Here is a 13,808-nt window from a genome sequence, read left to right on the forward strand (position 1 = left end):
TGGGGTACACAATCGTCTCCAGCCCCATTCCCATGGCAAGTCAAGCACTCTTCTGCCCTATCCTGGGAATAGGCAAGCAGTTGCTGCTCAGAACACACAGGGGGCTGGAGAAATGGCTCAGCAGTTAAGAGCACTTAGTGGTCTTCCAGAGGACCTGGGTTCAGTTCGCAGAACCCACATGACCGCTCACAAGTGTCTGTAACTTCAGTTCCAGGGAACCTGACATCCATGGCAAAACACCAATGTGTCATTCATAGAAAATTTGCAGTGATTCTTGAGACGAGGAGTTTTACTTATTAGGGAAGAATGTAGTCCATACCTGTTGTGGTTGGAGAACTGAGTACTGGAAGAAGGTTCTGGTGAGGGTGGGATTATAAATGGGGAATAGGGAGGATGGGGGTGGGGATAGAAGACTTGGAGAGAAAGGAAGAAGGCAGGGGAAGCTTAGAATCCAATGCTAGGGTAATGCTCATAGCTTAGGGTGGAGGGCAGGTGCCTGTGTGTATGAGGTTCAGGCTTAGATCACAGACTTGAGGCTCCTCAGTGGGCAAAGGGACCTGTGGAGGATGGTTAGATGCTGTAAGTCTAGAGTCTGGAAGGGTGCAAAGTCCACACAAGAGGGCAGAAGGCTCAGGGCAAAGATAACAGACCTCAGGAGGTCCTGAGTGATATTAGGAGGTGAATAGACTTGCCAGGAGATTAGGAGTGTTGGAGGCTGGTTACGAGGGCCAGTGCTCCCAAGGAGGGTACTGCAGCTCTGGGAAGGCAGGTTGATGATGGTATAGAGTTCTGTAAGGGAAGAGAATGAGGATGGGGAAAAGCAGAATCCTGGGCAACAACGTAGGAAGGTGTGGGGAGAGGGGCAGGAGACAGTGGGACTGCAAGAAACAAAGGCGGAATGCAGGAGGCATGGGAGGCTGAGGAAATATGGAGGAGGGGCAGTGTTTTGGAAGTGATAGCAGGCGTCTGGAAGTTTGGAAATGCTGGAGGTGTGGGCACAGGATGCTAAAGATAGGGTAGTTTTTTTTAGGGCATGTGAAGAGGCTGGGAGGAGTGCAGGAAGTTTCTGAGAGGTAGATTAGGCCTCTGGGTTCTAGAAGCAGTCCCAGGATGCTTTAGGAATCTGGGTACCAGGCACATATGACCCAGTTAAGACTAAGCAGGTATATGGAAGATAGGAAGACAAGTCCTTTGACTTAGGACGATGTAGCTGATGAGGAGAAAGCTAACTTCTGGGTTGACACTTGGGAGGCTTGGAGCAAGAGGACAAATGGCTAGAGAGGAGGAGAGAAGAAAAACGACTGAGGCCAGAGGCTAAGGTATGTGCAAAATCTAGGTATCAGGGTTGTGAAGTGGAGAAGACTCGGGAGGTTGGCAAGGCCCTGCGCAGGATAGGAGCCTCAGAGTCTACCTAGCAGGACAGAGTAAATCAGGATTTTGAAAGAGGTAGTACTAGGCTAAAGGATGACCAGATGAGCATAGGTCCCTGCAGTGGGGGACAAATGTTTTAAAACTTAGGAGTCCGTGATGAAGAGCAGGCTGTTCCCAGTAACTCAAAAGCCTGAGTACAATTTCAGAGCTCTTCAAGGGCACAGTGCTGCTGTTGAGGTCAGGACACCCAACAGGAGGATAAAAGGGGTGCGGGTAAGACATGAGGTTCAAGGGGCACAGAGGAGGAAAAGGGCAGAGGAGGACAAAGGAAGACTAAGGGAGAGTAGGCCAAGAGAAGGGGGTGGAGAGGAGGGCCACATGTTTGTCAATTGACCAGGACATGGCAGCAGGAGAAAGGAGGAAGGGATGCTGAAAGAAGGTGGCCTGTGGAGTTCTCAAGTGTTGCCAAGAGACTAGGGGATGGCAGGGTTAGGGTTGCATTAGGACAACAGGACATCATAGCAACCTGTGGTTAGGGGAGAATGAGATACTTGGCTTCAGAGCCAAAAGCACAACCAGGTAGGCAGAGTTGGGGAACGGCTTTGATGAATGGTGGGACTGCGGGAGAGCACAGAAGGCTAGGATGGAGGACAAGAATACGTGCAGGTCAGCAGGAGGTGTAATGAAAGTCAAGGAGGGTGAGGATGGATGCAGGAAGGTAAGGGGCATGGTAGGACGCCAGGGTGCTGCAGGAGGCTGCAGAGAAAATGAGGAAGTGAACACAAATGGCAGGTAGGACAGAAGGCTCATGGAAAGCTTGGCGCCTGAGAGGGAAGAAGGGTGCAGACTAGTGTCAAAACTTCTGATGGTCAGGCAATCTGGGACTAGAAAAATGCCACAGTTAAGAAAATTCTCTGCTCTACAGGACTAAGGTTCAATTCAACACCCTCTTCAAAGTGCTGGGGAGCAGACATTATGTCTTCTTCCGGCCTCCCCTAGGGCCAGGCAAGCACTTTGCTGTCAGAACATTGACACACGCAAACTGCCTTTCACATAGGGTGGAAAGTTCAGCTAGAAGGGGGAATGTGATAAACGGAACAAAGGTGTGTGTGAGGTAATGAGGTGAATGAGTAAGAAGCCACCTGATCCTTAGGGAGATCTGGTCCTCGCGGAGGGAAACAGGCTGCTCATGGGGAGCTTGCAAAATGCACAAGGGACAATGTGTAGGAAAGGGCTGGCAAAAAAGGCAACAGTCTCTGGAATGGTGGGAGAGTAAGGGAGGGTACAAGCCTGGAGAACGGGATGGGATGAAGACAAAGGTGACAGCAGGCAGGGGAAGAGTGGGCAAGAGGCTAAGGAGTGTAGGAAATGAGAAGCAATCATGAGAATAGGTGATGAGTTCTCTAGGAGAGTGCGGATGACGACAAGAGGCTATAGGGAACTGCTCTATGACATAAGTTGGGAACTTGGGGCAGGAAGCTTGAGAACACTACTCTCAAGATGGTTGGAACATAAAGTACTGTAGGAAATGCAGTTGTAGCATGGGACACTGGGGACGGGGAGAGGGTGGAGAAGAAGCTTACTAGGAAGGTTAGACATGGTGTGGAGGACAGAAAATTGAAGGGAGTTTTGGAAGCTATGGAAGAAGGAAAGCCAAAGGAGGAATGCCAGAGTAGCTCGTATCGGTTAGGAGGCTGATGGAAATCAAACAGAGGTTCAGAGAGAACAAAGAAGGCTGGAGAAGAGGCAGGGAGTCCAGGAAGGCGAATGAAAATGAATTTGGGTGAAAGGCTCAATTGGAGGGCAAATCTGTTGCGGGCGCTAGATATGTGGCTGGAGGCTATGGGAGCAAGCAGGCCTATTGTTGCCTCACTAGGCCCTCAGGAGTTTCGGGGTATAGTGGGAGGACATAAACCTAGGTAGGACAGCTAGAGGCTGAGGATGACAGGATTCTGGAAAAGGCAGAGGGCTCTGAGGTGGTGATCACAAGGTTGGAGGGGAATGTTAGGTGGGCTAGTGAATGGCAGAAGTCTGTACAGGACCACAGGGTCCAGAATGGAAAGAGGGGATGAAGGCTGGAGGCTCCAGAAAGTAAGGAGCTTGGGAGAGAGGGCAGAAGGGTGAGCTTGAGCCCAGAGTACTGTAGGTGCACAAGAAGTGAAAGAGGAGAGTAGGGTGAGAAGGTGGCCAGAAGAACTAGGCTGAGTATAATAAGAGCCCACAGGATGGTAACATGTTGGGGTGTAGGAGCCTGGGAAGGGTAGGGACAGGAGCCTTATGGTGAAACTGGCAGAGACAGAGAAGTTTCTTGAAGGAAGCCAGTGTCTGGCAGAGGGCAGACGACTCTGGCAGTATAGGAGCCTGTGGAGGATGCAGGAAGTTGACTAAGGAGAGTAGGAGCCTCAGGGGATGGTGTGAGCATGACAGACTGTAGATGATCTCAGAGTAGGACAGGAGTCTCAAACTAATGGTGCGTGCCTGGGGGAGGAAAGAAAGTTGGAGAGAGGCAGAGGGTCATGTGGCTTGGTGGGTTAGTACAAGATTGTACAGGAAGACAGAAGGCTCTAGGGAGGAATGAAAGCTGGGTTCAGGAGAGGCGGCTCAGCTAGGTGTTAGGAGTCGAACGATTTTGAATGCCGTTCAAGGAAGGCTAAAAAGGTAGGGATCTGGCACCAGGCTGGGGGAACACTCACACTAGGAGTGTGTTTATCATGGCAGAAGGCACTGGGATTTGGAGAACCTACGGCAAGGTATAAGGCTCAGGCAAAGTGCAAGATGCTAAGATAAGGGGCAGTAGTTAAAGGCACAATAAGGGGCCGGGAAACAGGTCCAGGGTGACTGTAGGAGGTTTCAGGGTGTTTTAGGTATATAAAGAGGGTGGTAGGCTTAGGAGGAATGCAGGGGAGGGCAGGAACTCAGAGAAAGATGCAAGTATGATGGAGGGTCGCTTTTAAGGGAGAAAAAGAACTTGGGGAAAGTTGTCAGAAGGGTTAGAAAGTCAGGGTCTCAACAGAGGGCAAGAAAGCAGGCAGCGCAGGGCAAGGCAGCAAAGGAGGATGTGGGGGTAAAGCCATGTAGAAGACTAGGGTTTGACAATGGTACCAAGGAGGAGGGCAGATGGCTGGAGAGCAGGAGGGCAATAGGGCGCTAAGTAGGGCAGGAAGTTCAGGAAATTATGCTAGAGATGGGGAGAGGAGGCTGCAGAGGACAGCAGGGGTCAAGAGAGAACAGGCTCCTGGGGAACAGAGTAGGAGGAAGTGGAAGAAGCCAGGAGACTGGGAGTAAAGGTTGAAGACTGCGTAGATAGAAGAATGGGTGTCATGAGTGAGAAAGAGGCCACAGTCTAAGGGGAAGCCAGTGAAGCAATGGATATGAAAAGAGGGCCCAGCATTTCCAAGTAGGACGCTTTCCAGTGGGGACTCAGAGATATATCCACCCTGGATTTAGGGATTCAAGTGAAAAAGAGCTCCCTAGGGGTCAGAGCACCTTGATCAGAAAAGCACTACCAGCAGCCCTGATGGTGGGCTATTTGCCTTCAGCCAGCACAATCATGTACCCGAGTCCCGGAACTCCACCATCTGGGGCCCAATCATCCCACCAGGTCCCTGACATCGACCCCTTCTGCAGGATCACAGGGCCCCAAAACCTAAGGGTCAGACTGATGTTATGTGTGAAGACTCAACTATGTGTTAGTGGCATGCTGAAAATTCTTTGCCTGGGAATGGACGGTCAGTTCGCTATGGGTAAACACTACTGATGCTCTTAAATTCAATTGTTAAAATTAGTAATGTGAACTCCGTCCTTCTTTCCTGCGATCGGAGGGTTTGCTATGATGACAACACTTACAGTCTAGCATGGGAAGATGGACCCCAGGCAGATAATGACTGTAACAATTGAGTAGGTGTAGGAGAGTGAAAACGCCATGGGCAAACAAACACCACACCCCCCATGAGCAGACTCCACATGGAACCCAGCAAGCAGCTGGCTGTCAAATGCTTTTTCTTCTGCATTCCTCATGGGACAAACCAGCCCCAGTGGCAGCAGAGGGCACACTGCTGGTCTCAGAAGTCTGGGCATTTCAACTGGTCATATGCTGGCATTGCTGCCATCAAGAGGCAGCTAGCATGTGTTCTGATGGATAAAGTCCCTTCCCACACCGAGTGCCCTCTCCCTGGAGAGAGATCTAAGCAGTATAGTGGCCAGAAAATTCACATACCATTTTCTTTAAAATTCCTAACATAAGCGTTTGCTTTAAATGAGGCCCTGTACTGATAGAAAGCACATGAAGAGGGCTCTCAGGGCCCCGGCCCCTACATCATGAGCACTGGAGTCATGGAGATTGCCCTCCAGTTGTAGTTGGGCCGGATGCTTTGCACTATCACCGCGCTGACAAGTTGGCCTGCATGAGGGGTGTAGCCCACGGGGCGTTTCAGTGATTCTAAGGTGAAGAAGATGGTATGATTCAACACTCCTTTTCGTCTGTGCATGCTAGTTATACGGACCTGTCAAGACAAAGTGTGGCTCTGAGTATGGGAAAACTGAACCCCTGGACAGCCCCTGTTCCTCCACACCCTGGCTCTAAACACTTGCTGACCCACCCAGGCAACTTGCCCTGTTCTGCCCATTACACCGCCAACCCTGGGGTGCTGAGTCACACACTCCCTTCCACAGATGAACCTCTTGTGGCTCTGTCCAGCTGAGGAGAGGCCATGTCCAAAGTATTAGTCATCAGTGGCCTTTAGCCGCTGGGGTTGATGTGGACAGACCAAGGATTGACACGAAACCAGCATGAAGTATACTGTTACCTCCCAGACCCCATCTCTCTTGAAGCTCAGGATTTTGTCTGAACCTGTATAGAAGACTCATTTTCAGGCTAGCTGAACCAGCACGCCAGCCCCAGGCCCATTTATCATTTCCAATTTCCTCACAGTGTTCTCTGGACTGCTCATCTTTTCCCCTGTTCTTTTTAGAATAGCACACATAACATGTGTCCAAGTGGTAAGCCCTGTGACTCAGAATGGTATTTCCATGTTCTCTGTTATCTTTCGTTAATTGTTTAAAGTCCTACCACTGAAAAATTAGGTCGAGGAGATATCTTCCGCATGTTCATATTCCCCAGAACACCGTGAACAGATAGCTGGTCACAAACATCACTAAAGGTGGCTTTGAAACACACCAACAATACAGAAAAGCAGTTACCTCCTCCAGGCGCTTACACTGTGTGGCCTTCAGTGAGTGTATTGAGATCTTTGACGATCCTTCTTTGGCAGAATACCCGATCTCGAGCCAGTCCCCCTCATAAGGTGTAAAACCTAAGATAGCTAAAAGAAAATTGAGTTTAAAATTCTGCCATCTACCTCCAGTCTCGTCTATTAGAAGGCTCTGTATAAGAGCAATTACATGAAATTTCAATGGTTGCAAGGACTTGTGGTACCATGATCAACTGAGTATTTGGTATAAAGCACATATAGCTTATGAATCTTCCAGCCAGAAAAGAAATTGTAATTCTTCTTTGGTTGTTTGGTTGGTTTTTCAAGACAGGGCTTCTCCCTGCTGTCCAGAAACTCACTTTATATACCAGGCTGGCCTCGAACTCACAGAGTTCTGCCTGCCTCTGCTTCAGGAGTGCTGGGATTAAAGTTGTGCATCACCACCACTAGGCTCAGAAATCCATAACTTTTAGACATCGGTTTTACTCCTTTCCCTTAGCCCAGTCAAGTGGACAAATGGACAATGACATTACAGGCCATTTCTTTGGGAACACTGGACGATTTCCTGCTTAATTGGTCACAGTCAGAGTGTGCTTTTTGACACAGCAGGTCATGTATTCCAGACTAAGTAGTTCTAAGTAGTCTTCAAACTAGGTAGTTCTCTGTCTGCTTTCCCCTCTCTCTCTTGCTCCCTCACTGTCTGTATTCCCCTCCCCTTTATCTTTCTCTGTCTTGTCCCTCTCTTCCTCCCTCTCTGTCCTTCCCACTCTCCCACTTGCTCTCTTCTCTCTCCTGCCCTCTCTCTATGCCGCTCCCTCTCTATCTCCCCCTCCCATCTCTTCATCCCTCTATGTGCCCCTTGCTTTCTGTCTCCCTTCCCCACCCTCTGTACCACACTCCACCCCTCCCTCCCTCCCTCCCTCCCTCCCTCCATAACTGACAGTGTCTCTCTTCCTTTTTCTCCCTCTCTGTCCCTCTTGTTTCCCTTGTGCCCTCCATTTCTCTCTCCTTAGACATCTCCCTGCCCATATACCCCTCTTTCCCTCCACCTCTCACCCTCAGTCTCTCTACTCCCTCTCCGCCCTCACCTCTCTCCTACCCTGCTTCCATTTGTCCCCCTCCTTCCCTCTCTCTTCCTCCTTATGACTGTCTATTTCTCTCCTGCCCTCTGCTCCACCCACAACATGGTCTTGAGTCCACTTCTCCCTTCCTCTCCCTTCCTGTCTGTTTTCATGTCTTCCTCCCTGCACCCCTCTCCCTCACACTTCCTCTCTTCCTCCCTGCACCCCTTCCCTCTCTCTTCCTGTCCATAATCCTCTTCCTCCCTTCATCTGCTCCTCCATATCTCTCCCTCCCTGTCTATCTGGCTCCTCATCTCTATCTCTCCCTCTGTCTATCTCTTTCCCTTAGCCCACCCTCTCTGTCCCTCCTCTCTATTCCTCCCCTCCCTGCCTGTCTTCCTTCCTCTCCTCTCTCTCTTCCTCCCTCGCTTGTCTCTCCATCTCCCTCTCTCTGACTCTATCTGTCTCTCCCGCTCTCATTCCATCTCCCCTGCTCTCCAGATCCTTTTTTCTATCCTGTCTCATCCCCTCTCTCCATCTCCCTCTCCCTCTCCTCCTTCTCCCTCCCTGCCTCTCCGTTTCCCCCACTCTCTTTTCCTTTACCCCCCTCTACCGCTTCCTGTCCCCCTTCTCCCTTTCTCCCTCCAAGATCTCTCCCCTTCTCCGACCTCCTCCCTGATTTTCTCTCCATCTCCCTCCTGTGTATCTCTTTGCCTCACCCTCTCTGCTTATCATCTCCTTCTTTCTCTATTTCCCTCTTTTCTCTCCATGCCCATCTTTACTTCCCTATTTCTCTTTCCCTTTCTCTCCCTCACTGCCCATCGCTCCCCTCTCCTTTCCATTCTGTCCCCATCTCGCTTCTCTAGAGCTCTCTCTCTCCCTTCTCTCATGCTCTCTCTCCATCTCCCATCTCTCCCCGACCCGTTCTCTTCCCTCCCCTGTCTCTTTCTCTTCCTGCCCCTTTCCCTCGAGCACCGTCATTCACTCCCTCTCTCCAGTCATCTGTCTCATCTCCCTCTACATCCCTCCCTCCCCCCTCTTCTTCCCTCTCTGGGCCTCCCTCTCTCTTTCTTGCCTGCCTCCCCACTAAGTCCTTCTCTAGAGATGCCTCTTGCTATTTCCTTTCTTTAATCTTCTATTTCCTCTCTCCCTCTTTCTCTCTCTCCTCCTCTCTTGCTTTCTTCCCCCTCTCATTGTATCCCCCACCCTATCTGTCTCTGTGTCTCTCTGCCTCTCCTGCATCCATATATACACAGGGGTATTAGGATCAAGACTCGGGTTGTCTGGAGAGAACTATGTGTCTTAACCATCTGCTCCATCACTCTGGCCACAGCACAGTTTACGGTTTTCAAAAAGTACTTTCTGTGTGGCTCTCAACAACCTATACCTCCAGCTCCAAGACATTGCACACTCTCTACTGAACTTTGTAGGCAACTGTACTCATCTGCACACACCAACACACACACACACACACACACACACACACACACACACAAACACACACATTTAAAGATGAGTAAACATTAAGAACTGTAAAGATTTGTATGCATTTCTAATAATTTTGCTATCAGAGTTGAATACTCACATGAATTAAACATGTGTGCCTATTTTACTGTCAGCACTCAACTAATGAGCACCTAGTTCATAATAGTGTGATATTTGCAAACATATCCTGTTCATACCTGTATTGTACTTCTTTCAGTACCTAAGAAAGACCAGAGATAACAAAGAGCCCCGAATGCAGCTAAGTTGTTGCAGCCAAACCATGTGGGCACTACAGCCTCCAATGTGAAAAGAGACAAGCCTTTAGCATGTAAATGGTACCTTTAGAAATGCTGTCCAGGTAGAAGTAGTACTCATCGGCGATGTAGATCATGTCTTTCTTCACGAGGGAAACACACACAGACAAATCATGAATCTTGGAGTCTGGATCTCTAGGCTTATCATCTTCAGAGAAGACACATACCTACCAGATGGGGAAGCACCAATATAAACGATCAAAATCAGAATGGAATCACCTGTGTCTCTAACACGGCCTGGGGAAGGGCTGAACTAGGAAGGGCCCTGAGAGAATCAACGATTCCAGATTTAAGACATGCTCCTTTGTTGCAAACAGCTCCGCTCATCGGGAAATCTTTCTACACTGGGCTCTTTCCAGCTGCCACGACCAATGCCATGGTTATTTCCCTCAAACTGACTTTCCTTGAGAAGTGAAATACCAGGCACTAGTCTATCCACTGCCATGGCGGCTACTCCCAAGTGAACTGCACTACAGACATGTCTGTGCCCAGATGCGACACAACTTCATAGCCATAGCGCCCAGTGAACCTACCCAGAAGCCTCATGTCCAGGACCCATTGTCACCAACCCCATTCCCTTAACACAACAGGGAGCGAACCCAGATTGAGTTGTTTGTGAGGAACACACAAGCAGCCTTTCAATATAATACAGGCACTGCATGCATGCGTGCAAGGGCGAGGGGGGAGGCTGTCTCGACTTTGTGGAAAGAAACAAACACTGAGATATGGTTCCTCCTTCTGTGTGAGCACATTGTCGAATCCAGTCTTGCTAAATGTTCAGGTGCAACTTAACTCTGATAAGAAACAGGACATGGGTGAGTTAGAATTAGCTGGTGATGCGACAATGACCCATGAAGCCTTCATGTGTTCCTTTTCTTAAGAGTCCCATTCTGCTTGCTATGCAAACAGTAACAGTATATCTGGGATGATCAGTGGATGTCAGAAGATAAAAATGAATGCCTACTCCTGAAGAGTTGCACCAGCTCCCAGGGAAATTTTCAGGCTGCTTTTCCCTCCTAGGATTTGCAAGGCTGTGGATGATCAGAGCCCTTCCTTATAGACACTGCAAAAGAGGCAGCCTGGTGCAAGGAGTTCGATGAGTGCAGCAAAGGTAGCAGACAATTTCATCCAGTCTCTTCTCCGTGCTATACTTCATGAGTCCAGAAACCGTAAACTCATGGATCTCACCCCTCAAATGGGAGAACACAGCGGATCCCTCAGTGAGTGCTTTCTGAAAGGTGAACACACATCATTTCAGATAGCAATTCCCCTCTTGTGAATGATCCCTGAAAACACAGATTTTACCTCACAAAACTGTTGCAAGATGGTGCTGTGTCTACTGCTTATCGCTGTTGATCCTTCTGTTTGAACACTGGGACAACTCGGGACATTACAGTGTACAGGTGGGAACTCAGGGGTGGGTATGGTGGCATGTCCATCGTGCTCCACAGAATGAGGGTGAAGAATTTCAGGAATATGAGGACGCCCAGGCAGTAGAGTGAGACACAGCACTACCACCCTGTGTGAGTTCTCTCTCTCTCTCTCTCTCTCTCTCTCTCTCTCTCTCTCTCTCTCTCTCTCTCTCTCTCCTTCTGCCTCTTCCTCTCCCTCAGGCACTCATTCTCCCCCAAAAACACATAGGAGAGAGAGAAGCAAAGAACAACTACAGCTATAGGAGGCTAGTCCCAAGTGAACTGCACTACAGACCTGTCTGTGTCCAGATGTGACACAACTTTCATGACAAGCAGTATATGAGCACTGGGGAGGTTAGTTTAGGTTAGATTAAAAGGCAATACCAAGGTTGAAAGCCCTATGGGAAAAGAGTCTTCCCACACATATGCAAAGCTTACTTCGGTTGCTTTCAAGTCATGTGACAGTGGGTCTTCCTCCACAAAAGCCAAAACTTTATCTCCAGCTTGAAGAGGAAGAGGGCCGATCACAACATCAGTGCTGAAGAAGACACAGTCTTCTATCCAGCCATAGTCATTGCCACAGCTTGTCACAATACCTTTTACAATCTTGGTGTTGGGCTCACCTGTGAATTGGGGACACAACAGATGTCATGAATTAATCTTAAAGTCAAAAACTCACTCTGGTGAATCCTCTCCCAAAATGATATGGTACAAAACCATGTCATCTGCAAGCAGAATGCTTCTGGTTTGAGGACAACAGGCAAGGGACAGGAAGCCTGATGGGGACCTCTCAGATTCTGGAGGCAGAATGTCCAGGTTCAAATCCTGACTTTGCCATGTTCTGCACTGGGTGACCCTGCTCATGGGCACCTGTTGGGAACCATATAGCTTTGGTTATAAGCACAGTGTCTTTAACCAATATTCGGTGTAACCCCTAGCACATTTATTAGCCTCTCTACTCATGTAACGAAATTATGTCTCCTGGTTCCTGTTGTGCACATTAACTGACACAAAGTTGTCAACCGCCTACAACTGGGGGTGTCTTGTACACCTTACAGGTCAAGCTCTGTGGTCACATTCCATCCAGGACCACAATTACTGTCAAATGTTGTCTAATAAGTCACCAAAGAGAGAGACAGGCCCAGGTCTCCTTCATGATGCAGCTTAGGTTTGCGTCACAATTCTGGCCCTCATGATGTCACAATCAAATGGCTGGAGAATTGGCATGGCAAGACTGGGGCTTCTCTTGAAGCGTTGCTCATGAATGTTAACCACAGGCTTGACACATAGAAACACCAGACACAAGTTGGAATGACTTCAGGAAACCTTCTTACACTGCCCTAGACCCCCAGGCACCCAAAGCCTTCAACCTTTCTGCTTTCGCGCTCACTTCAAGTGAGATTCAGCTTACAAGGGGTAGTAAACTGTGCCCCTGATCTCACACGCTTGGCAAAGACCTGGCACTGACTCCCTTCTTGCCTCAATCACCAGCTGGGATAGGAAGGAAAACTGAATCCCAATTGGCCATGCTCAAATGTGGGGGTTCCAGGAAGTAGGAGAAAGGCTCTCAAGGGCCTTTTGTGTCCCAGCTCTTGTGAATTGGTCAAAAATTTTCCCCATTGGTCCCCCAAGAGAATTTGAATTTGGTACAGGGTTCAATGTTCACCCAATTTATGGGACTAGGCACACCCTCCAACTCAACTGCCACTGAAGACAGCTGGAGGCCTCTCTCTCTCTCTCTCTTTCTCTCCCTCTCTCTCCCTCTCGCTCCTCTCTCTCTCTCTCTCTCTCTCTCTCTCTCTCTCTCTCTCTCTCTCTCTCTCTCTCTCTCTCTCTCTCTCTCTCTTTCCCACAAACACACACACCCTCCATGTCCTGAGGTGAAGAGACTAGGGCACTGAGTGCCTGGAAAGTACCTTCCAGCTGTACCCGGCCTCTTTCAAAAGATTCAATCTTCCACTGAAATAAGTATACTACATTGCGCAACAGCCTGAGAAAGCGGCGGGTACCACAGTCAGAGCAGCTGCTGCTATAGCAGCACGAAGGCCTGGACGTCGTGACCCCCATAGTGTCACCTCCTGATTTCCTCTTCACTCTGGGAAGTGGTAGAAGATGTCTACTGGGCAGCACTCAGGACAACTGTGCACATCCTACCACCCCAGCAGCTCAGCGGGAATCTGGTCCCCAGCCTCTCAGGAGAAGCTGCTAAGCAGGGGGCATTGTTACACCAACAACCAATGACAGAACTGCATGTGCTCATAAAGCCCCGCTGGCCAATGGCAGGCGCTGAGAGGAGAAACACGCATCCTCTGTTGTGTTATGCCCCTTACCATAGGACGGTCATGGAAATGCACTGCCCCGAGGAAGCCTGGGGTTTCTCACAAGGGTTGGAAAGGTATTACTGCGATGTTTCCTGGGAAGGCTAGAGCTTATGGCAGAAAGGTGTCCCCGGATGAACCAATGAAATCCAATGTTCACTCAGCATACACAGGGGCCAGCCTCTAGCTGGTCAGACAATGTTTAACAGGGTCTGTGGTGATGCCATCAGTAGTAGTGGGGTTTCATGTGAGTGAATCACAGGCTGGCAAGGTAGTGTTCTTGAAGGGGTGTGGCTCCTGCAAGTATTTCATTTCGGAGCCCTGAGAGATGCCAGGCACAGCGGTCCTGTGAGTAGGTCACGTCTGAGCCATGCTCAAAACCCGCCAATTAAGCTAGAGCTCCTGTGATGGAAACCAGTCACTATCATAGACCCTCCTAGTCCTGTTTGCTACCACTCCCTCGCTGTCAGCCTTAGCATGCAAGAAATCTGATGTGTACTATACCTTTCCTCATCCCTTTATCAAGTCCCTATGGGCCACAGACTCGGCTCCAAATTGAAATTAGTCAATAAAATAGGCAATGGTCTTTGGTCTGTTGCTTAGCCTTCTTGTAACCTGAGGAAAGTCCACCTGTTCC

At 49.3% G+C, this 13,808-nt stretch overlaps 1 protein-coding gene across 1 annotated transcript; it reads right to left on the reverse strand.

Annotated features, from left to right (window-relative positions):
* Positions 1-517: 517 nt before the first annotated feature.
* Positions 518-12,920, reverse strand: LOC113837782 (cancer/testis antigen 55-like). The gene is made up of 8 exons (XM_027433411.2): positions 12,770-12,920; positions 11,292-11,476; positions 9,467-9,608; positions 6,571-6,692; positions 5,686-5,873; positions 4,928-4,992; positions 1,923-2,195; positions 518-789 (listed from the first exon to the last, which is right to left on the reverse strand). The coding sequence occupies exons 1-8, from the start codon at positions 12,918-12,920 to the stop codon at positions 518-520; spliced, it is 1,398 nt and encodes a 465-aa protein (XP_027289212.2).
* Positions 12,921-13,808: the final 888 nt, after the last annotated feature.

This window comes from Cricetulus griseus, chromosome X, assembly GCF_003668045.3.
Source record: "Cricetulus griseus strain 17A/GY chromosome X, alternate assembly CriGri-PICRH-1.0, whole genome shotgun sequence".
Taxonomy (NCBI): Eukaryota; Metazoa; Chordata; class Mammalia; order Rodentia; family Cricetidae; genus Cricetulus; species Cricetulus griseus.

Coding starts and splice junctions, on each gene's coding strand:
- LOC113837782 (XM_027433411.2), bottom strand. CDS start 12,920: ATGGGGGTCACGACGTCCAGGCCTTCGTGCTGCTATAGCAGCAGCTGC. Junction 9,609..11,291: donor ATGACTTGAAAGCAACCGAA/GTAAGCTTTGCA, acceptor CCCATCTGGTAG/GTATGTGTCTTCTCTGAAGA. Junction 6,693..9,466: donor CCTGGACAGCATTTCTAAAG/GTACCATTTACA, acceptor ATTTTCTTTTAG/CTATCTTAGGTTTTACACCT.